At 39.4% G+C, this 23,100-nt stretch overlaps 1 protein-coding gene across 1 annotated transcript in view; it reads left to right on the top strand.

The window, feature by feature from the left end:
* The window catches only part of AGBL4 (AGBL carboxypeptidase 4), a 941,572-nt gene that overhangs the window by 780,299 nt on the left and 138,173 nt on the right, over positions 1-23,100 (top strand). The window contains exon 9 of the mRNA XM_086617760.1: positions 3,144-3,255. Coding sequence (XP_086473886.1) covers positions 3,144-3,255 — 112 coding nt within the window. The remainder of the gene's footprint in view (positions 1-3,143; positions 3,256-23,100) is intronic.

Raw genomic sequence — 23,100 nt, 5'->3', positions numbered from 1 at the left:
GGAATATAGTTGCTCCCCATTATAGAGCTGCTGTTTCCAGAGTATACCTACATTTCTACTTTGCCTACCCAATGCTTTAAGCAGCAAGTAAACAGTTAAGCAATGGAAGGAGCAAGCAATGTGTATTAGAAATGAGCTGGTTTAAGATTGGTAGGGGAATTAAGAAGCAGTGCAAGATGCAATTTCTTAGTTATCCTGTTCAAATTCTTGCATTGGAGGTATTAGCCACAAGGGAGATCCCATCGTCTGGGAGCAAGAGAATGTAACAAATGCAGGATCTGCAATAGGCATGTGGGAGACTCTTACCGTAAGTTTTGGTCATGTCCTGATATACGTGAGCTTTGGGAGACAGTTCTACATGTAATAGAGTCAATAATCAAATCTGAAGTGCCAAGGAACGCAGCCTGATGTTACCTTAGAGAGACCACAAGTTTGCAACAACTGAATATAGAGAGAATGTGGTAGATACAAATTTGTCTTTAGGCAAAAAGGGAAGAAAAAAGATTTAAAAACGGGAAAAAAAGAAAACTTTACACTGTTCCTAGACTGGAAAGAAATAGTAATGCCTACATCAGAAATTTAATTAATTGTTGTTACATTGATAAAGATGTGATATACCACATCAAAGACTAGCTAAATGATATTTGGAAATTAATTTGGGTTCCTATTAAATAGAGCTCAGAGGAGCTTCTCAAATGAATAATTTGTTTGTCAAGCATTGATTCCTTCTGTTTATAAAGTCTTCTCAAGTAAAGACAACTATTTTCAACTGTTCTTGTTGCTTGAAATGAATTGAGATTCATCACTACGGAAATGTACATGGCAAATTCAAATATTGCAAATTGCAATGCTTTGTTATCTTACAAAAATGAGATATTTCTTACTTCTGTTCCCTATAGAGATGACTTAAAACCAAATTTCTAAAACCCCAAATTTAATATTTACAATCCATGTTTGAATTTAAAATTTACTTTTGGTGCTCTATAGCTTGTCCGCTTCAATGCGCTTTGGATATGAACATAGCGGAATCAAAATATGCTTGTTTTCTGTAGTGTTATTGAGTTTTAAATATTCTTAAACCAAAATGTAAATGGGACAAATTAACACTAAAAGAGAATATTATTTGAAGTTTTGATCACTTAAGAAAGTTATCCTGTAGAAAGAGCGTGCTGTTTTCATGGGAACTTTGCCAAAATGCAATAAGATTTGTGATGATCACCACAGTTTCTATGTTTGTTAAAGGAAAAACTCATTTCTGTGATTCTGCTTGTATACCAGCTTTATCCAAGTGTCATTCCACTTATGTGTCTGGAAGTACTTCTGATTTTATATTAATGTCTGTGTATTCAAAAGAAGATAGGATTTAGTAGAACTGAGTGGAAAGTTTATGTGAAGATAAAAAAAAGTAATCTTATATAACGTGTTTTGCTTTATATTGAAATGGAGACAACTGTCAGAGTTGTCTGGAATTGTAGCTGTAGGACTGTCCAAAGAAATCTGTCTGCTCTCTAGACAAGCAGACGAGTGACCACCAAGACAAGGAGGTGGCTTTCTCCACCACAGCGATCATCCGGCTCGCCTGTACACCAAGTCAGCAGTGATGGAGTTGCAGAGCTGGCAGCTGGGTGTTTGAACTCCCAGGCAGCCGGATGGTTGGGTTGTCTAAGGCCAAGGAGCACACGAGCTTCTGCCTGCTTAGCTTCCCAAAAGAATTTTTTTTTCAAAAAAACGTCCCATTAACTTTGTATTTTTTGGTTCATAGGAAAACATTCATTCATCATTTTTGGAAATGAATTTAATCCTCTGGCCTTATCCCCTCACTTTTCTTAGCATTTCACCTCTCTGTCTTAGTTTTTATTTGGGTTTAATATATACAATCATTTGCTTCAGCTGTTAAAGAAGTGAGGCATTTTACTTTCTTTTTCCAATTAAACTTAGTTTTTCGGTCTTCAAATTCTTAAATTTTTTGTCAAAGGATAATGCTACTGGAGTAAATCTCTATTGTTTGCATAGGTGTGTTTAAAAGATTAAGGCTGAACAGACATTCTCATAGTAAATTCTCGCAATGAAAGCTCTTCTTTTCTCAAGAAGCTTTAACCTCTAGCTGGGAGGTTGATTTTTTTGTTTGTTTTGAATGTAGAGGAAGTTGCATTTCTGCCTGGGCTTTTATTATTTGTGTGGTCTTTCATAGAATTCCTGAGCAAGATCTACCCAAGGTCCACTGCTCCCAAGCTCTACTTGAGATGACAGATGGGACTTTTCTTCCTGCTTGTATCAGTGGCCACAGATTTTCTAGGTGATCTCTGTGGTAGGCAAGGGACATGATTTCCCCCTCCTATTTGTGCCACTTCAAGCTTTTTGATGTCTTCTGTGTTCAATCTGCCAACAGCCACTGAGTTTTAATTGGACTTCACAAAGAATGGGATATTACTCTGTGGGACAGGGAGCAGCAGAATCAAACTCAAGACAACGTACTGTGACGGATATGAGTCAGGGCAGGAAGGAGAAGCCAAGGTGGCATATATGCTTCAATGCCCACAAGATTTGACTGCCAATAAGCATTTTAACTTAGTGTCTCGGTCAGCTAACTTTTGTGTAGGCGATTGCAGGAGGGGAAGAGACTGAGGCCCTGGGTTAGTGGAACAGTTACATTCATGCTTTCAATCCTTTAAGCACATACTTAATGGCCATTGATTTCAATGCTCTTACCAGCTTTGCTGAGTCAAGGTCTGACTTAGGACAAAGTAAAGGCCTGGCAATGCAATTCATGAATCACCCTCGTAGCTGTAAGCCCTCAGCTACAGCATTGAAGAGAAAAGAACCTTGAAGGCCAAGCAGGCTCTTCCAGTGCCAGCGTGGCAAACTGGCATAAGGCAAAGGACAGACTGAGCATTATGTATTGTGGAGGGGAAGAAGGCTGAATGACCAAAGATGTTTCAGTCAATGCTCTGCTGATTATGTTATTTCTAAAAGTGGCCATTGCTGCAGGGTTTCCTCATCCTTGGGGGAGAATTTGCTTTTTTTTTTTTTCCATGAGAATAACGTGTTTAACTGCATAAGATGCAGAATACAGCCATAATTCTGCACCTGAAGCAAAAAGAGGCTGCAGCCCATACATGTCCTTTGTTTTTTCATGTGTACAGGTGCTCCCTGTTGGGGTTTGATTTAAACCGACACTGGGCGAATCCATCTCCTTGGGCTCATCCCACACTGCATGGAGTGAAACAGCTCATCATTGAGATGTACAACAATCCGGTAAGTGGGGAAAGGTGATGCCAGAACAGCCACTTGCTGAGGTACCGACTCTCTCCCGCTGCGGGCTTGTGCAAGATGCCACTGACTCTGATGTGGTTTAACCCAGCGGCAAAGCAAAATAAGAGAGAAGTAAGCTAACACCACTTCCACTGCATGAGATCAGGGAACGTTCGTGTCTTTTGTCACAGGAAGCATCAGTGTGGAGAGAGCAAGCAAAACGAAGTTCAGCTCAGATTAAACATGGAATAATTCTGAAAGCAGGGCCTAAATTCAATCGAGCTGCTCTCGTGATGTCCTGAGCTGGATTCAGAACAGCAGGCCCCTCAAATTGAATTACTGCATGGCATTGATGTTTAATCCAGTGCTCCGGCAGGGGTTGCTATGTAGCGTGCAGAGCAGAAGGGGGATAATATTTGCAAATATTATATAAATACACACGCACGCACTCATGCTCATTCAGAGAAGCAGAGGTGTTCTTGAAGGTGAAATCTTAGCTAATCAGAGGAGATGGATTGCAGAGAATATGGAGAAGAAGAGGAGTGGGAGGGAGGCAGACAGCTATTGAATGTTTGACATCAAAGCGCAGAAGGATTATTGAACGTGGCACCTAAGAAAAACTGCTGAACAAAGATGGAGATGGGTAGAAAAAAATCACTACCAAAAAAAGAGGATTATTATTTTTGCTGTATGGAATTCCTGGTATTTGTCTTTTCTTTTTATTTCTCATTATGGAGATGGCATTTGGATCTTTAATTCCCTGTAGTTTCGCTAAATATTTTTTTTTCTTTTTGTTAGTGTGAAAAAGGACCTGGTTTGCCTTGCTAATAAAGAATGAGGATTCTTACCCCTGGCTACTTCATGCATAGGATAAGAGCTCCTTTAATTTAACTCCTGGTTCTCCCAGTACATCTTAATTGGACTTTTTATCTTCCAGCTAGTAGTAATACCTGTGCGGAAGGGGTTTTAGGTACAAGGAAGATAGGTTAATAGATAAAGTCCTTGCATATGAAGTGGAATCCAATTGCACTGAAAATATTTTCTTAGACTGCTAATTGTTTGGCACAGAATTTGTCTTCCTATTCTGTTTGTGCAGCACCTAGTATTGTGCCTGTGACCAAGTCTCCTAAGCCCTGCTGTATTAGAGTGATGATGATGATGGAAAGTAAAGAAAGCAGCTTTACAGCCAGGCTGTTTTTTCCTGTTTCCTACCCCAAATAGCAAGACAATTTTCCTTCTAGATGATGGAGAGAGCATGCAGGCTGCTTTGTCTGAGAAGAAAGTTTTTTCTTCCGAGAATAAAGAGGTCCTTAAACATTACAAGAAAGTTAAGTGTGTAGGGGAATGCTTCTAGCTAGTAAAGCAACAAATCCTGGCACTATTAAAAGTCACTGTCAATAAAATAAAGCTATTCTTGGGTAGAAAAAAATTCTTTTCAGCTTTGTCCCATTTCTGTGAAGCTTTGAAAAACTGGTAGTTTACAGCTGCCTTATGTGTGAGGAACAAATTCATTCGCTGTGGTGGCTAAAATAAAAAACCAAAAGAAGTGTTTGGTCAGAGTTGGAATGAAATGGAAATCTTTTTTTCCCCTCCATCTCTCTGCTTCCCACCCCTCCCTAGTGATCAACCTGAGATGAACCAGTTCCAGTCCATTTCCTTCTGAGGGAAAGAAAAAGGAGCCTTTCAAATACAAATGCAACATTTCATTTTCCGAGTTACTTAATTATTTTTTTAAAAATCGTATTTAGGAACGTTTTTTGGGATTAAACTACCAGCACAGTTCAGGTGTTTCTTCAGAGTTTCATTTCTCAGTGAATTAGCTACTCACCAAAAAATCTCGTCTGGTTTTATCATGCCCTAGTTAATACCAGCCTTTCTGACAGCTTTAGAGACTCTCAGCAATACAATGCAGTATAAAGGATTATTGTTTTTTTTCAGGCATTACCAGATTCTTAGTCCCTCTGATCCTAGTAATATTTGTATGAACAGACCATATCCAAAGTTCTGGGGCAAAAGGGAAAGACAAGCCAGCTGCCTCAGAGAGAGGAGTACGGGACTGTACACGTGCCGTCCTGCTTTAGTAGTGACTGGTTTTATTAAGTACTTGAGATTAAAAAACCTCCCACCCCTCCCCTCCTGACAGAGTGCCAGAATAAAAACCTGCTTTGAATCACTTCAGGCTGCTAAAGATTTTAAGTACTGTCCAGGTGCAGAGTGTAACTTCTAGATGAGTAACACATGATAGATGGTTGGCTGCATGCGTAGGTGAACCAGTTGCAGGGGAGCTGTTGTCAAACTGCCACAGATCAGGGATTATGCATTTGAACGTGTCTGTTCTGCCACCCTCTCCTCACCTGGACTCTCCCCCCACTGGAGAGTATGAAATTAAATAAAATGCAAAGTAAGGTTCCTTGCAAAATGGTGTAATAAAAAATAACCTTCATCCCTCCCATTCTAGATAAGGTCTGCTGTAAGGAGCTGCCCACAAGAGATTGGATTGTTTAAAGCAGAGGTAGTTCAGCTTTGTGTTGCTATTGCAGAATGGCTCAGTGCAGGCCTTTTAGATGTATGCATTCCTTTAAATCATTTAAGGAAAATTAGCTGCCATAAGAGCATAAAACCACATACTAAATATTGCTGTACAGAAGGATTTTTTTTTTTTGCTGCTGCTGCAGTATGGAAGATAAGCTGTTGCCTTTGAAAAAAGTTCATTCTGGAGGGAGGAGGATGACTGATACAGAAATAAGTGAAATGGGTATGAGGCACAGGAACAATGCCATAGCTACAGTGATTCCAGCACTGAGTGGTCCAAGACTAAGTGTTTACTGTAGCTGCTGTGTAAATATAAACCAAAGCACCTATGGTTCTCTGCTCTTCTGGGTTTTACAAAGTATGCTTATTTTATTTTTAGAGTGTTTCAAATTCCAGAATGACCATAACATCTTTAGGAGGATGTGGTTGCGTCAAGAAATCAGAGAACAATAGGAAGCTTTTGATCTGTATCACTGATTTTGAAACAATCACTGCTGATGGCAAGTCACTGTCATTGTGTTGGCCTATGTGAAGGGAAGGGATGTTTTCATCTGTTTCTAGTTGTGTCAGTCTTGCAGATGAGACTGAAGTGACAGACTTGCTCTTCTAGATCATGTGTTGTTGATTGAAGGTATTTCTGTTCTGAAGCACCTTTCCCTGGCTATATGCCAGACATTACTGCCTTCTCACCTCTCCACCAGATGGTATGTGTAGATGTTTACCCTGTCTATGCTGGAGCACATTAGTGCAATTAGCTGAGAACACAAACGTATTTTTTAAACCAACGCAGCTGACTTTAGTCTGAAGTACATCAAATGATGTTGATATGAGGTGTTTCACCAGCCAAACTGTGAGGCCGGGACATTCAGCTTGGGCATGATAACACACTTCACGTAGAGAGCTGTTTGGAGAATGAATGTCTAGGTAAGGATTCTAATAAAGTGCATATAAGCAGCTAGATTTAAAGACGTGAACAATCTGATTGAATTCAGCAGTGTTCCTTGTGTGCTTACAATTAAGCAGGTGCTTAAATATTTAGGACTGAGGATCAAGTGCTCAGCACTGGCAAGCTCAGGATATGGATGGTCTATGGAGATCAAACTGTCCTTATCTCTGGGATAACATGAAGCCACAGAGACAGAGCAGTAGGATTGCCCGATTGTTGGACAGGTTTTGTGTGGCCATCCAGCACTTTTTCCAACAAGCAAATGCACTCTTTAAAACAGATTTAATGAGTGAACTTAGGTAGTGTGTTCAGTGTCAGCGCAGTCCCCTTGGGTATGTGCATTGTGACATGGTCTTTAATCATAGGGGCTCATGTTATTCTCTCAGCTAGACCCTGCCTCACTGAGTTCTCCAAATGGAAAACTTTCACATAATAAGCAGCTATTCAGCGTTTTGTTTTAGCTTCAGTGTTCATTGTGCAGCCCTGTCCTGTATTTACTGTGTGCTATTCATATCCTGCTCTGAGAATAGAATTGTTAATCTCGTGGGCTTTTTTGTTTTGCTCATTGCTTTACCCTTGGAGCGTTTCAGAAGCGTTAATTATTTTTTGGAGGACCCCTGTGAGAGACAGACACGTTAGCTTTGTATGGATAGGAAACAGAGGCAGAAACAGTTATGATCAGAAGTACCTATTTATTTGAGATAGGTAATTTAAGATGCCTGGGATCAGATTTGTTTCATGTCATTCACCAAGTTCACTGTCTCATTTCAACCCTTTTCTTCTCCACAGAAGATTGAGATAGACTATTTCTGTCATTTGGAATTCATAGGACCTAGAAAAGAAGGAATAGACAGCAACTGACTGCTTGAGAAGAATCTGTTTCAGGTGATTTGCCTCCCTCAAATGCAAATGCAGAGATGGGATACAGTGTGCCCAGGGAATCTCGTTGCAACACTGTACTTTGTCTTCTTGCATCCATCTTCTATTCTCTCTGTTTTCTACATCCTGTTGTTATTGAATCTGGAGTCCTCCATGCAAATGATTCCTATGTTAGACATTATTCACTCTGTGTCCCGAGTGAGCTGGAGACCTGACAAAAAAAGAAAAGAAAACAAAAAGCCACCCACCTGGGATGTGTTCATTAATTATCATCTCCTTTGTCATGCACACATATACTGAAGTCTTAAATTATTGCTACAGAGTCAACTTTTCTGTTTCCATTCCTGACTTTGGAGTGCTTGATGTTGCAGCCTTTACATTCTGTTAATACTATTCTGGGTGAAAGTTTTCATTGATTCAAAGCAAAACATACAGCTGAAATGAAGTCCCAGCGTGCTGAAATCTGAGTCATCTGCTGGGCTGGAACCTTTAGATCCACCACACAGACATCTGCCACAAGAGCTGATGAATTAACTGATAGAGGATGGCAATCTGCTATTGCTGTGGACTGGCATGAGGGAGGGAAAGAGACACTTTGCCTGTGGGCTTTGTGGGTATCTGCTGACGACAGAATTAATAAGAAGAGAGGATGAGTAAACATAATACTGTAGGCACGGACGGGGGGATATTTCAGGTTGAATGACACCTTTTATTTTTTTGAGAAGTTTTTGGAGATCCCATGTACAGGCTTAGGCTTGAACAAAAGCATATGTTTCCAATCTTCCTGTCTCTGAGGGGGCCTTGTTTTTGATCCAGCTTGAGTGTGTAAGCAGTAAGACTACAGAGGAATTATAATTTGTCTGATAAATCAATGTAACTCTGGATTCTTCACCAGATGACTATGTTCCCCTCCATACAGAGAATATTTCTACTTCCAAACGTACTGAACATACACTCTTCTGGTTCTGTGTTATCATCGATCTATAGACCCTTCTTCAGAGGCAGATGAAAATCCTTCACTAGGGTTGGCTCCCCTCAGTACATCATGCACCTTTACTGCAGGAAGGCAGTAGAGACAGCTCAGCCTGGGGAAAAGGCCTGAGCTGATCTCTGAGTTCCAGCTTGTTGCTTTCTCTGCTGATAAACCCAGATACTAGAAAGCAGATGAGGTTGAATGTTGAGTGGTGTGTGAAGCAGGTTAGCATAGCCAGTGGAAAGGAAACACGTTCTCTCCCTGACAATCTGTAACTCACTAGATTTGACTCTGTTGCTCAGCTAAGTGGTTTCTTCATTATCCCAAACTTTTGTAGTGATGGAAATCAGGATCTTTTCTTTCGTAGTGTCCCTCATTATAAAGGCAGTGCTGTGCTTTGAGGGAAGCATTCTCATTCCATGGAAAACTAGGTCACAAAATGAAGATTTAGAAACCTGTAGCTGATATTTTACAGCTTGCAACTATCCCTAATGGCAGCGTTGCTTTAGTGACCTCCCATCCCCTCTGCCTTTGGCAGTGCTACATTCTTCACCAGATGACTCCACATTAAGAAAAACGCAGCTGGTCTCCAAGATGCATGTGCCTTGCTGGAGCGTGACATAAATTTTATTTTTGTCAGTCCTGTAAATTGTGTCCATCTTGGAGGCTGTCCTTCCACTTATCTAGCGAAATGATGTTATTAGTATTATCATCAGTGTGATACTGGATAGTTGACAAATAAAGTATAATAACAGATTTTGCAAGGGTTTCACATCAAAATTATACACTTAGGCTTCTTATACTATAAGCCCACAAGTAGTATTATCTAATCTAACATTTGAATGACTGGAAACAATTGTTTTCACTTCAAAAATTCTTCTCTTCCCTCATCGTCTCCCCTGCTCCTGTCATAAATTGAAGCAGCAAAGTGGAATATATTTCACTTGAAAATTATAAGCTTATTCTCATTCCAGCTGAAGCCAGTTTGGATGTTAACAAATGTTTGGAAAGGCTGTGGGTTGGGGTTTGGTATTGCTCAGAAATCACTGAAAGCCAAACAAATCAGCTGAGGTCTGCATCATCTGGTACATGGAGCCATAACAGATTAACAGAGGGTAATGAGATCTGTAGCATAACACGCTACCTGGCTCCGTTTTGCTGTTAGCAGAGCTCTTAGACTTCCTTCCTCAGCTAAACAACACAATAGTAATGAATAATGACTGATAACACAATATTGAATTTTAACAACCTACTAGGAAGCGATGTTCAGATAGTCCCTCAGATATCCTGAGTTGTCATTTGTACCTGATGGTTTTCACTCAGACATCAAAACAGCTATCATCAGGCATCATTATTTGCCAATAACTCTCAGCCTAATACAGAGCATGTATTCTGAGTTCTTCTCAGGTAAAATGGCCAGCATGCTGCCTCGTATCTCTCTCCTCCTGAAATTAGAACAGATGTTACCTCTTATTTTGCAGTATATGTTCAACTATGATAACCCTGTGGCTGCTTTCTGTGGTAATGTTTGTTTTTGAGCCAGTTTGTTGACATTGTAGAAATGCCCTGTACCGCTTCTATCTTGCAAGTCCCTATTGACTGAAGTGCAATTTTTTAATATTGCAAATATATTCTTACTTCATTTCTCTGTCCAACAAAACGGTAGTAAGGGCAACCTTCGTTTCACTGGTGCTAGGGTGTAATTCAGTCATGTGATGTGCAGATCAGTGTCTGATTCTGTAGCTTTTGCTACTAGGTGCTTAGGATTTTGACTTTATTTCCCACTTTACTGTTGAGCGAGCTAGCATAGTAAGAGTTACTAATGCTCTAACTAACATTATGCTTCATGTAGACAGTTTAAAAGTACTCCCACTAAACTCTTCCCATTGTTAAATATGAATACGTTGCGTATCTGCTGACAGAAATTAATATGATGCGTATGATTAGTTTGTTACCTGTGGTATTTTCTGGTAAGCAATCTCGTGAGAGTGGGAGCAACAGTTGAGAAGAATGCCTCCATTTCACGCAGTTTTAACAAATCTACTTTTTTTCTGGAGTAAACATTCTTCCTTGATCTACCAAGATGGTTTATATTTCTGCTAGGTAAAGCAGCTTCTGATTTTAGCATCTTCCTTCCCATGGTCCTTTAAATGCACACAATATTATGAGAAACTTGCTAGCAGCACAGCTAGTTTTGAACTAGAATAGATTATTTATGGAAGATGCTGAATCTTTACCATTGGAGGGTTTTATGACAGTTGTTTATTGAGAAAAGTTTAGATAGAGTTAATTCCCTTTTGAAGCAGTCAAATAGACTCAATAACCTCTACAAATTCCCGTCACATCTCCAATTAATCTATGATCTTTGCCTCTTCTCTTTGGTTTGTTTTCAACATGGAAACTGCCTCCATGTGTATCTTCGCATATATATAAAAAGAATATATAATTTCTCTGGTAACATCTTAGGAATCACTGACACTATTAGATTAAGTCCCACCTGGACCTGTGAACTCCTCCTTAAAGTGACAGTCATGGAAGGGGAGTGCTGTTCTAGCCACCTTCTGCTAATAGCCTTATTTTTTCCAAAGACTCTGGAAGTACAAGCCACGTTTCATCTCAACTAGACAGGCTTTTTGGTTGCTTTTGTTTGATCTCGCTGACATATTCATAATCTAGCTCTGAATGATGCTTCACTATACTTTTGTCAAGTACTTCAGACTCTCCAGGGAATGTGTCTACAGCTACCAAATTTCCCTCTCTTTGTACTCAATGTGCTCATCATATCCCCACAATGGTAAACCTCTGACACAGGTTGGGGTTTCTTTGGTTGATTGGTTGGGGTTTTTTGCTATCCCCATTTAGAAATGTTTGTATCGAGAATGGGAACAGTTTCAGCTAAAATTAATCTCCCAAAGAAGAATGAAGCATTTTAATCCCAGAGACTAAAGCCAACATAGTGTTGTTTCAACACTATGATGGTCAGTTTTAGTTTGTACCTAAGCCGCTGTTCTCCATTACACTCAAACACTTACTTGAAGCACTGTAGACAAATTAGTGTGTGGTTCATTATCATATGTCTAGATAAGTACCCCTTTAGTTAACTCTTTCAGTTTCTCAAACGTATTAATATTTGCTTCCTGCAATTTGGGATATCTGGGGAATTTGCAGGTTGCTGCTCTAAACATCTAAATCAGGCACGTTTGTTTTTTTCCGTAGTTCACCATTCTGAGAAATCTTTGTACTGCTGGTTTTTGTTTGGGGCAGACATGTTAGTTATGACCTCCACTTTGCAGTGATCTACTGTACACCTTATATTTTCTTCCAGGTGTTTTATTTCTATTACACGGGACTTGCATTTGTTGCTTTCTTAGTTTTAGCTCAGCGTCTCTGTCTCCTTCCACAGCTTTTTCGGGCCTTTAGTCAAACTCCTCTTTTTTATAGTCAAACTCCTCTTTTTTACCGTGGATCAAAATATTATCCATCAAAGCTTTAGTATCCTCTCTACCATCAAAACATGGTTGTATATTCCTGGGACATGCCTAGGGCGCTGAACACAACTCAAATATCCCTCTGAGGAAATAGTGTCTCCTAAAATAGTTTTTTGAAGATGTACGGCCATGTTCTCTATTTTTCTAGGGGCATCTGCCAGCACCCTGCTGATGAATCAGAGCCATCTCTTCAAAGAATTTACCCCTCGTCAACAGAGGAAAATATTCCCTTTATATAATACACACATGTGTTTTCTTGGTCTGAGTGTACAAGAGAGTTTCGGTATGGATTCTTTTCTTGCTCTCTTGCATCTTCTTTCTGCTCCTACTTTCTGTGATTCTCACAGCTGTGATGTTATCAAATTCCTCTTTTAGTATTTGCATTGGGCACAGAGGTTTGTTTTTTTTATATTATTTTAAGTAGCATTAATCAGGGAGTGGTTGACATGTTCAGTGCTGTGTTGAGAGTTTCCCTAAGTATGTGAGATGTGTTTAAGCTCCTCCTCAGTAATTCTGTTTTCATGTTTCTCCTCCCTCTCTTTGTTTTTCAGTGAGACACAGGATTTGAGATGGGGTTTTTTTTAGCCACTTATGAAAAATTCCCCCTTTGCTTCTGCTCCTCCCCCAAGTGCTTCTGTACACTGAATTAGAGTCAAGGTCACTGACAAGTCTGCTTCAGTCAATGGTTGCATTTGAACTGATGAGCACTGAGGAGAATGATCTCCTGAGCGATACAGCAGTCAATCCCAGCTGGCTCTTGCCAGAGTTTCTTAGAGATGGGTCTTCTCACAGGATGCAAACGAAAATGCCTAGAATGAGCTGATCCATTTTATTTCTCCTACTTCAGACAGCATTGGGAACATGCCCTTTGTTCATGTAGCTCAATTTTCCGCCTGGGATTGCATTTGCCTTTTAAGATGCAGGGGCAAAGTCACTGCCAGGGCTTTTTTATTTAATACAAAAGAGCTCTTAGTATTCAAAAATGATTTACAGACAGCTGGCCAAGTGTTTGACCTAACTACGCCTGTTCGTACTATTCTACTGGTGCAAGATAGCTGTAATAGAGGCTTACCCAGTCAGTGGACAATTAGTACAATGTATGCAATGAAGATGGGTAAAGTGAAACGCTGATTTTAAATGAGAATATTGACATAATAACATCTCAATCAGTGAGCACTGGAATAGCAGTGTAAAATTACTCACAAATAGCAGAGGAAACCAAGCCAGTGGAGAAGTGACATTATAGTTAAAAGAAAGCTCAGAAGCAAAAAAGGGAAAGGGGAAAAAAAAAAAAAAAAAGAGGAAGGGGTGGAATCATATCAAGTACTGAACAATCTTGCAACCTCTAGGCATTAAAATTTTACACCAAAATGAGATGGTAACAGTAAGCATCTTTACAATGGCATGCTCAGACTAATCAGAGAAGAAATAAGAACTTATAGCATGTAATGATGGGGATTGATTAAATGTTATGATCAAATGTGATATAGAAACTGCATTTATATATTTTAAAATGGTGTCTTTTTGAAGAAATCAGCTCAAATAAGAAGACTTATTTTTTATTTATCCCTGAGCAAGGATTATGTCTTGATTGAAGATGTAACTGTTAAAGAATCATTCTGTAATAATAAACATAAACATGCTCAAATTTATCATTCCTGGTGGAATACAAAAGCCAAAAAGTCCTTAGATTAGCGCACACTTCTGAAAAGGGACCAACATAAAATGGAAAGAAAGCTAAAAGCGATAAGTAAAAGGGGAAAACAGAACAAAATAACACCTTCAGATGACATGGCAGCTATGTAAAATCACTGTTGCAGGAATGCATTTTTGCAGCTTTACCATTAGAGAGTAAGCATATTACCCTATTTGAAAAACCCCGCAACTTTATAAAAGGTCGCATGAGAAGTTAGCAAAGGGGATTATTAGACTGAAGAAGGCCATTAGCATTAAAAGGACACCCTTTGAAGTCTTGCCCAAATGAACTAAGGAAAAGAACCCAGTACACTCTGGCAAGTTAAATGCAAAACCTTAATAACAGAGGACAAAAACAATTTTGAAGAATAACTTGCTAAAGGCATAAAAACTAATAATAAAAACTTTTCAAACACATCAGAGGCAAGAAGCCTGCCTGAAGGTCTATAAGGTTGATAGATGATCAAGATGTAAAAGAAGTGCTCACGGAAAATAAGGTCTTTGCAGAAAAGCTAAATGAATTATTTGCTTTGGTGTTCACTGTAAGGAGCCTAGAGGGAATTCCCGAATTAGAGCCTCGCTTTATGAGGGAGAAGTCAGATAATGTGGACAACAGTGGTTTAATGGTACGTATCATTTTGGAAGAGGAATTTGCACCTCATACATCTATTAGCTTTTTTTGGATGAATTGACAAACTTGAAGATAAATGCAATCTTCTACCTGTTGCACATTTTGAATGCCTTAAAAGCTTTGATAAAGTTGCTAACCAAATTATTTTGAAGACATTAAGAATCCAAATTGTGATTGGATATGTCATCCAATCCTTCTTTAGGATTGAAGACAAATGAAGTTAAAAGTGAGTTTTCACATCAGGTGGAAGTTACATGTGTAGATTGCTTGAGACTATTCAAAATATTCATAAATTGTTCAGGAAAATGAGTGAATGGATTTTTCTGATGGTATGCAATTATTTCATATAGTTAAAGTTGCACCACAGAAAGTATCTTATGATACTTAGTGACAAAATGGCAGATGAAGTCCAGTGTCAATAAATGCAAAGACACTTGGGTGTCTTTGTATTGAAGAGGAAGAGAAGTCAAGACAAAGAAGCAGACAATAAAAAGTCCAGTGTCAGTTAATAATATAATACCACTTGCGACAGAATCTTGTGACATGGCTTTCGAAAGACCCTATTAATGATTAGTTGTGCTCAAGAAGGCAAAGGCCGTGTTAGATTCATCACTGTGGTACTTCATGTTTACCTGCATCTTGGGAAAAGGGTACAATTCTGACAACTTTATCTCCGATACACTGAAGAAGGATTTTTCTAGAGAAAGGCAAAGAAGAAAGAAGACAAGAAGCTTGATATTATTTGTGTATGACAAGTTTAAATAGCATTAGTCTTTCAGCTTGGACAAGATATTTGAGGAGGGATAAATTTGGTTTTTTTTTAAAAAAAGAGTCAAATATATGAAAGTTATCAAAAACAGAGAAAAAAGTAGTAATCTATCAAAGGCTATTACTGCTGTCCCTGGAGTTGGGAGATCTAGAAGCTGCTGAATATAGAGATGCTATTACTTGGGGAAGTGTTGCTCATATTTGTGACTTTTCTTGCATAGTTTTCTTAAACATTCTGTGCTGCTCACATCCATGGATCTCTGTATGGCCACTCTTATATGAGTTCCTGTGTGGCAAAGAGCACAGCTTCTGCTATGCCCTCTGCCAGTCTCTTGTACTATTCCCAGAATGAATTAGAAGGAGGTGACTGTATGACGGCTGGATTGGGACTATCAGTTTTATGGACAAACAATAGTATTTGTTCTGTCTAAAAGAAAACTGTTCCTCCCTTCTGATTATCCTGTGTACCTCTGCATTCCTATAATTATGGTGCTTGAGCCTACCTGAACCTTCATGGAGAGAGTGTGCTGTGCCATACAGTAGAACTAAATTGCCCAAAAAAAAAGTGAAACTGTATTTTGAATGGGAAGAGGAAAGCCTACAAACTATATGATTTCCCTAGATAGAAGAGAATTATCCTCAGTGGAGGCTATTATATTGTCTTTGAGATCATACAGGAAGGTATAGGTTAGATCCCTTGATTCTTGGCATATCTCATTACAAAATAGTAATCCCTAATAATCCTGTAGATCAGGTTCTGCACTTCTTATTTTCATCTTCTGCCTGTTTTACTGTGTCATCCAGAGCCTGGGCCTGAGAACAGGAATCCTGTGAGAAGAGCACAGCAGCTGTCTAACAGCTTAAAGAAAGGTATAGTACCTAATGGATCCAATGGGGATATTTTAGGCAGATAGGCTTTAGTTACGGAGTGGATGACTAGAGCTGAACGAATAATACGCTGCTCTTTTGAAAAGTATAATAGATATCCTTTATGATTTCAAGTTTCCAGTATCTTTGCCTTTTTTAAAACTCATCCTATGAGAATTATAATGAAGCAGAGCTGCTTCCAGAGTTATTATTTTTCTTAAAGCTGAAAAACTGCACTTTTAGACTTACAGCCATCAAAAATAGCTTAATGCCGGTAGCATTACTAGCTGGATTTTGCAGGCAGAAACCCTGCAGTCTTGCATATGTTTTCTTGATCTAGAGCCCAGTTTAAGCTGTTGAAGAGGATCTGTGTCTATGATGTTCCCTAAGTGCTATTATGCAAAGAGATTGCTTATTTGAATCATTAACCAGTCTCTGGATGGCTGCAAATTCTTATATTTCATGGCTGGTTTTCATGATGTATGTGACCTATTCACAGTGTTGCTCAAGCAGCACTGGAACAAGACTTAAATCCTATTCTTGTTAAAGCTTTTCTGCTGACTATCTTCACTAGTATATGCTTAGAAACTATCCCAAAACCAGAGGATCACTATGTGCAAAATTGCTGGAAAGGTTCCTCAGACAAGGAAACTATATTAGTAGCTTAATTCTAAAGTCAGAGTCAGCATGATAGATCGTTGTTTCCTATACGGATGCATTCAGTCATCTTTTCAGAATCTGATTACTATATGTCTGGTGAAAAATCCAATTACAATTAATGTATTAATTAGCAGAAGTTTAATTTTCTTCTTGTCAGGAGATACATCGTGATGTTGGAATTTTACAGCATCAAAGTTAAGAACAGTCCCCATCTTATAAGTATTTTGAAAGCTTCTACTTGCTATCTTATGCAGTGCTGACACCAGTGGATCAATAGGTTTTTAAACCAGACAGGAATCATCGTGATAATCTAGTCTGATTTACAAAGTACTAAATATCATCCATCATGGTTTTCCTAAATGGGCATCAAAGTCTGAGCTTCTCCAACTTCTGGTGGCTTAGCTGTTAGAGAGAATGACTGATCGTAAAGAGCTTAGAGGGTTTATCTCACAAAAGCATCTGGAATATCAAATCTTTCTCCAAATATCTTCAAAACCCCATCCCTGTGCTGGTAAGGTTTTAAGCTCGTCTTTTTTTTTTAATTATTTTTTCTTTTTTTTTTCTTTTTCTTTCTTAAATGAATTATTTCCTTTTCTCTTCAGTATTTCTACCTTCTTGGAATTGGCATATAAAAAACTGCAATGTGGAGCAGAGTTACTGAGTTGGGTCACTTTGATGGCCTGAGCTGCAGAATCTTCATGCAGTCAGTCTGTCTGAGTGTGCAGAAAGCCAGAGGTACTCTTAACATGTGAGATGTGTCTTCATTTCTGTTGGGGTTTGTCATGTTCCACGGTGGCTCCTTTAGAGACAGTGCTGATAATTATTTCTCAAACACGGTAAGAAGAAGAGGAAGGGTTGCATTATGAGGATTGATAACCCTTGGTTCACGTAGATGCATGTCTAAGAGAAACATAGGGTTGCCTGAGCGTAAACAGCAAAATCTAACTTAAAGTGAACACACGCTATGGAGCGTTTGCAGCAGGGAGGAGAAGTGAACAATGCACTTAATATTGCTGAAAAGGGAACTCTGCAAAATAATTTGCATGCAAAGTTTGTAAACCGAGTACAGCTTTCTCCCTCCTTTATCATGGCATTTTGGTCTGGTTTGTCCTTTTTATGTGTTGATGGGTAGAATTTGATGGGGTGTTTTGGTGCTTTTACTCAATAACACTGTAAAAAAATGTATTGTTATTAATGCCACTGTTTTATTGTGTTAAATAAGCTGTTGCTTTAAATGTTTTTATTTATGGACTGTCCCCTAAAGACAATTCTCTTATTCTGTTAGAATATCTTGCCTTTAGGTTTGGATTTTCAAAAGCACCTTCTAAAATAGGATCCCGTGTTGTCCTCATTATAACTTAAATCCCAAAGTTCCAAAGTTTAAAAGCAAGTTAGGAATCAGTTTATGCCAACTGAAACGTAGTCACCTCTGGAAAAGAGGCCATCAGCAGAGCACTGTTTGAAGGCTGTTTACTTAGATGTACATCAAGAAAAATATTTTTCTGTTCTGAGTTCAGCTAATTTATTGTTTTGTATTTTTTTTAAATAAACTGCCTTCATCTTAGTATTGGTCTTCTGCTAGGGAATTCGTGGTGGTTTATGACTTCCCCCAAAAAGGGTACTCACTATAGAATTAAATCTCAGCAGTAGATTTAATCCTCCCTGATGACTTGTAGTCTATGGAAACATTATTGCCTGTGCTTAGTTGGTGAGTCTGCCCTTCAGGATCTGGATGTTCTCCTCTTGCTGCAGTTAACTCATGCAATAGAGACAGCTTTTTATTCTGTTTATGTCCCTTGATAATGGCTGTATTGATCTGCCCTGATGTAAGCAAAGGTTCACAGTTCACCAAATGTTGCTAAGGGTACCAGACTATTACTGCCACCAGCAGACGCATTCCATCATCCCTCAACCTCAGTGTGTGAAAGCCAGAGCAGCAGGAAAATGGCATGTGTCAGTATTTGGCATATGTCAGACTTGGATGCTTCTAAAGTTAGAAAGAGTATGGTTTTTTGTCATGTTTGTTTGCCTGCCAAGCAATGCAGGAACATTTAAAGGTTAGCCTAATTTTCAGTGATTTGGAAATGAAAGCCACAATGACAGTGCTGCGCAAGAACACCTATGAATTTTGTTTTCAATAAGCTGTGCATTCCTTCCTTGAAAAAATATAAAAATTGCTGAAACTGACCTGAGCTGGGAATAAGAACGATGAGGAAGGTGGGCTATTGTCCAGCCTGGCAGCTCTAGGCAAATGACTTAATTATGTCCTTGTTTGCTCAGTTCAACAAGGAATAGAAGGCAAAAGCTACGAGAAAAGGTTTTGAGCCTAAATTCTTACTTGCAGCAACTCAAAGCAGAGCTGTAGAAGTGAGAACTGCTGAATCTCCTAATGGTGCTTGGGGGATTTGGTTCTTTGTTTAGAAAACCATTTAAATCTGTTTACCTGGTTTTCCTAGCACAAAATCCCGGTTGTCCTTTCAAATAAGAACTATTCTAGCTCTGTGATGATTAATATGTCTCACCAAAACAGAATAATTTGACAGATTTTAGACCATTTTTAAAAGCAAGAGGCCTGAGACTATAGTTGGAAAGGGACGGTGGTGAGCAAACAGGACTAGCTATTAGATTATTAGGTTGATTTTTTCCCAGAGTCCAAGGTGGAGGAGAGATTAGCTGATTTAAAGGGCAAACTGTTTTCACTTTTTTTCTTCTCCTTGAGAGCTGAAAAATGCTGATTGCTTGATCCCATCTCGTCCTGGTTCTAGTCTGTTAATTCCAAAGATCATTCTCCAAGTGGCACGGTTACCCTCTAACAAGATTAGAGGGAGAGAGGCAGTGAACTGCTCAGTTGCACTCTAGAGACCCTTGGAAAGTGTGATTTGGAGTGAGCTGGCTAGAGAGTAGTGCAAAGAGACCCATCCGACCTAACGTGTTATTGCAAGGATTTTACATCTGTCACAATAGTGGATTGTTCTCTGCAAAACCAAATATTTAGCAATTATTGGCTGTGTTAGTCAAACTGATATATACCACTGTTGTATACGGTGCTATTCAGTACAGAGTGTTTGCAAACGACTTTGATTTCTGCAGTATTGTAATAGCAAAGGGCAATGAAAATTTATATCATAACACACATCAGGATTTTATGTTATTAGTAAAAATAACTTCAAATGCAGTTCGCTAAACCTGACACACAAATTCGTCCAAGTGAAATATTATTTTAGCTTTCAGTCTTGTTTTGAGAGTGCCAGTACCTTCAACTGAAGTCGGTGGAAGCTGTAAATGATTACTGTGGCTGCTTTTAGCCATTCAGATTGATTTATCATCTGAACTCGCTAATATCTGTGCACTGACAGCAGTAGGCAAAGCGTATGTGTCCATACATATATTACACCTATAGTGTGCTTTATGCGTTGTTTTCATGTTGATTATGTATTTTGCAAAGGTATTTATCTGCATCTCTTCCCTGTGGAGTTCAGAAGTACAATTGGATCTAGCTATGCTGCAGGTCAGGAAGAGATCGGAGCACTTGGAGTAAAGCTTGGGAGCCATTTACCAGGCCATTACAAAAGCTGTGGTTTGCACCAGGTACCCAGGCCCAAAATGCCAAGGAGAAGCTGCCATCTGGCTTTGCAGGCTGGCCAGCATCAAAAGATCCGTGCTAATTGGAGCACAGCTCCTCAGTTAGCTGTAGGGAGCCATCCTGCAGGAACTTGGAGACCAGACGGATGACCTGATAGGAATTTTCCTTCTCTAACTTGTGTGATGAGAGTTGGCTGTAGTGCACTGCCAGCTGCCACCTTCTTTCAGGACCCTGTAGAGAGGATAAAGCTGAACTTTGGCTAACTAGCTCTGTTCCCTTGCTAACTTTGTTGATAATGAAGTCAATGCCCTCTGGAACCACACTGGGACCTGATGGGGTATTTAGTTTGGTTTTTTTTTTATCCTTTGGACTGGAATTGCTAGAACAGACTGCAGACAGAACAAGATTAAATTATCCCTAAGTACCGTTTTTACTTGGCCATTGTTTTCTTCAGCATTGTATAGTAGTTGTAGTAATACATAGGTGAAGCTCAAAAAGTTTGCTCAGGAAATTGTTGCATTTCACAAAGAGTGGGCAGAGCGAGACTGATGCAAATGTTTAGTCATCCTGAAATCAGTACTCACCTCTCTATGTGCTTTGAAAACCCCTCAGACTAGTGCTTGTCAGCTGTTCAGACTGAGTGTGGGAGTTCTCAACATCATGTCTTGAGTTTAACCAAGCCTCTACCCAGCCCTCAGCCCTGCAGCTTGCCCACTTTCCCTCAGTCTTCAAGGCAGGGACTTGTCTGGAGCATCAGTTCCTAGCTCTGATTCAGGAGGCTTTAACCCCTTGGTCCTCAGATAAGGGAGGTATGCACATGGGATCTTTCAATGCACAATGTAGTCTCCCTGTCCCTGGAAATGGCCCTCTCGTACCTTCTGCACCCAAATTCCTGGTAATGAAATGATCTTGGAAGCAGTTAAACTCCCTAGGAAGACTCCTAGGAGAAGTTTACTTGAGGAACAATGTAGTCTGTAGGTGGCTTTTGTCATGGCCTGTAAAATGAGAGGTAAATAGGGAAGTACAAGTTGGGGGAAAAATTATTTCCAAAGCTGTCTCTAAATACAGACTTGCTTATTTATGCATATGTATGTTTGGGTCAAATTTCTCTGCTCTAGTTGTCTAGAAAGCATCTCTACATCTATACTGAAGCTTTGAAAGACAAACAGCATGATTTCCATCAGTCCTGGGCATGGGAAGGTACACTTGATTTCTGAACATCTGAAAATTGGGCTGCTTTGAATGTCACTTTCATAAACTAAATAGCTAGTTCTGGTATGCAAGCATGTGCGTGCTGCTGCAGCTTTCTGTGAGCTTTATTATTTCAGTACCAGTAAACTCCATTTATTTTAACTTTCCTCTGCTCATCTGAACTAATTATGTTACGTAGTCCTTACTTTTATCATGGTGCTACTCAGTCCTTGTGCATTAAAATTAAAGGAAGAGAGAACGGTAACACACAAAAATTCAGAGTGTAAAGTGACTTATGTCTAAAAACTAAGAATATGGAAAGGGCTAATTTAGTTGTAAGAGTTTGACATCAGAAACTGTATTTGCAAAAGGAGAATATTGCTAAGATCTGCTTTTTTTCTCCCCTCACAGTATCTTTAAAAATGCATCTGGGTAATGGCCTTGAGGATTGTAGCTTTCAGAAACAATTCTCAGACAGGATATGTATGAGGAATCTCGCTGAAATTTCACTGAAAGTACAAAAGGACAAATAGTCAGACAAGTGGAGACAGAAGGGCAGAGAGAGAATGTTAGCTTTCCCCTGAACTTCTTGTAGCACTAGGCATTTTAAAGTAATTTTGAATAACCTCATGGAATATGAGAGAAACAGCTTTACTGTACATTGGGCAATAACTGAGCAGGCTTGACATATTTTGCAAGGTGCCACCTTGGATGTAATAAAGTGGATGGATTGAATTTAGTGGCAAAACAAATAACACACAGGTTATTAAACTCCCCATGTTATTCATGACCATATTGCATTCAGCAAAACTTTCCATTCTTAAATCTGCTGCAAGCTGCCATGGAAAATCTAGTCTGTCCCAGGGGAACAATGCAGGATTCCAGGGAATGCCACAGCAGGCACACAGCCAGTTTGTTTTAGAGCGTACAGAGCCTTGCTGATGATTAAGGTGATGTGTTAAGAGAATAAAACCTTCTAAGAAACAGTTCATTAGACTTCACATGAGAGTTGCTAACTATTCTTATAGTATTACAGGCGGGGGTGATCCACTTGTCTCCTTTGAAGACTTGTTCTCCTATCCAATGTTCAGCCAAATTAGGAATCTTGAGACAAAATCTCCACTGGGATATTTTTAAAATTGTGTCAGAAAGGAAAATTAGTCACAAATTTTGCTAGAGGGGCGGCCTGGTGCCAAGTGGCCTTCAGGTGTTCAGTTGCCTGGCAGTGGCACTTCACCGCTTGAAGGAATCTTAGAGCTATGTGTGAGGGATAGATAAGAGTGCTTGGGAAGAAATGGCATTTATTTAGAATAAAGATGCACCTGCAGCCTCCCTACCGGAATATAATCCTTGCAGTTCTGGGGTTATTTCAATCAACCTTAGAAAACCACTTCTCAAATCTGGCCATCATTCCAATGGATTTGCCCTCTGCAGTGGTACTGCGCCACAACCAGCTGTGGAGCATGCTGCTATCCCCACCGCAGGAAGATAATGCATTAATTTCTTTGTTAAGCTGCACCTACAGAGCTAAAGGAAAAAAGAACGGGAAGATAGGCCTGATTTGAGGGGGAAAGAGAGGTAAGTCAGGAATCAAATGACGCATGGACCTTTGCTAGAAGTTATTGGGCCATAAGC

This window comes from Tauraco erythrolophus, chromosome 10 (genome assembly GCF_009769465.1).
Source record: "Tauraco erythrolophus isolate bTauEry1 chromosome 10, bTauEry1.pri, whole genome shotgun sequence".
Lineage (NCBI taxonomy): Eukaryota > Metazoa > Chordata > Aves > Musophagiformes > Musophagidae > Tauraco > Tauraco erythrolophus.
The sequence above is the reverse complement of the archived record's forward strand: the minus strand, read 5'-3'. Positions and strand labels throughout refer to the sequence as shown.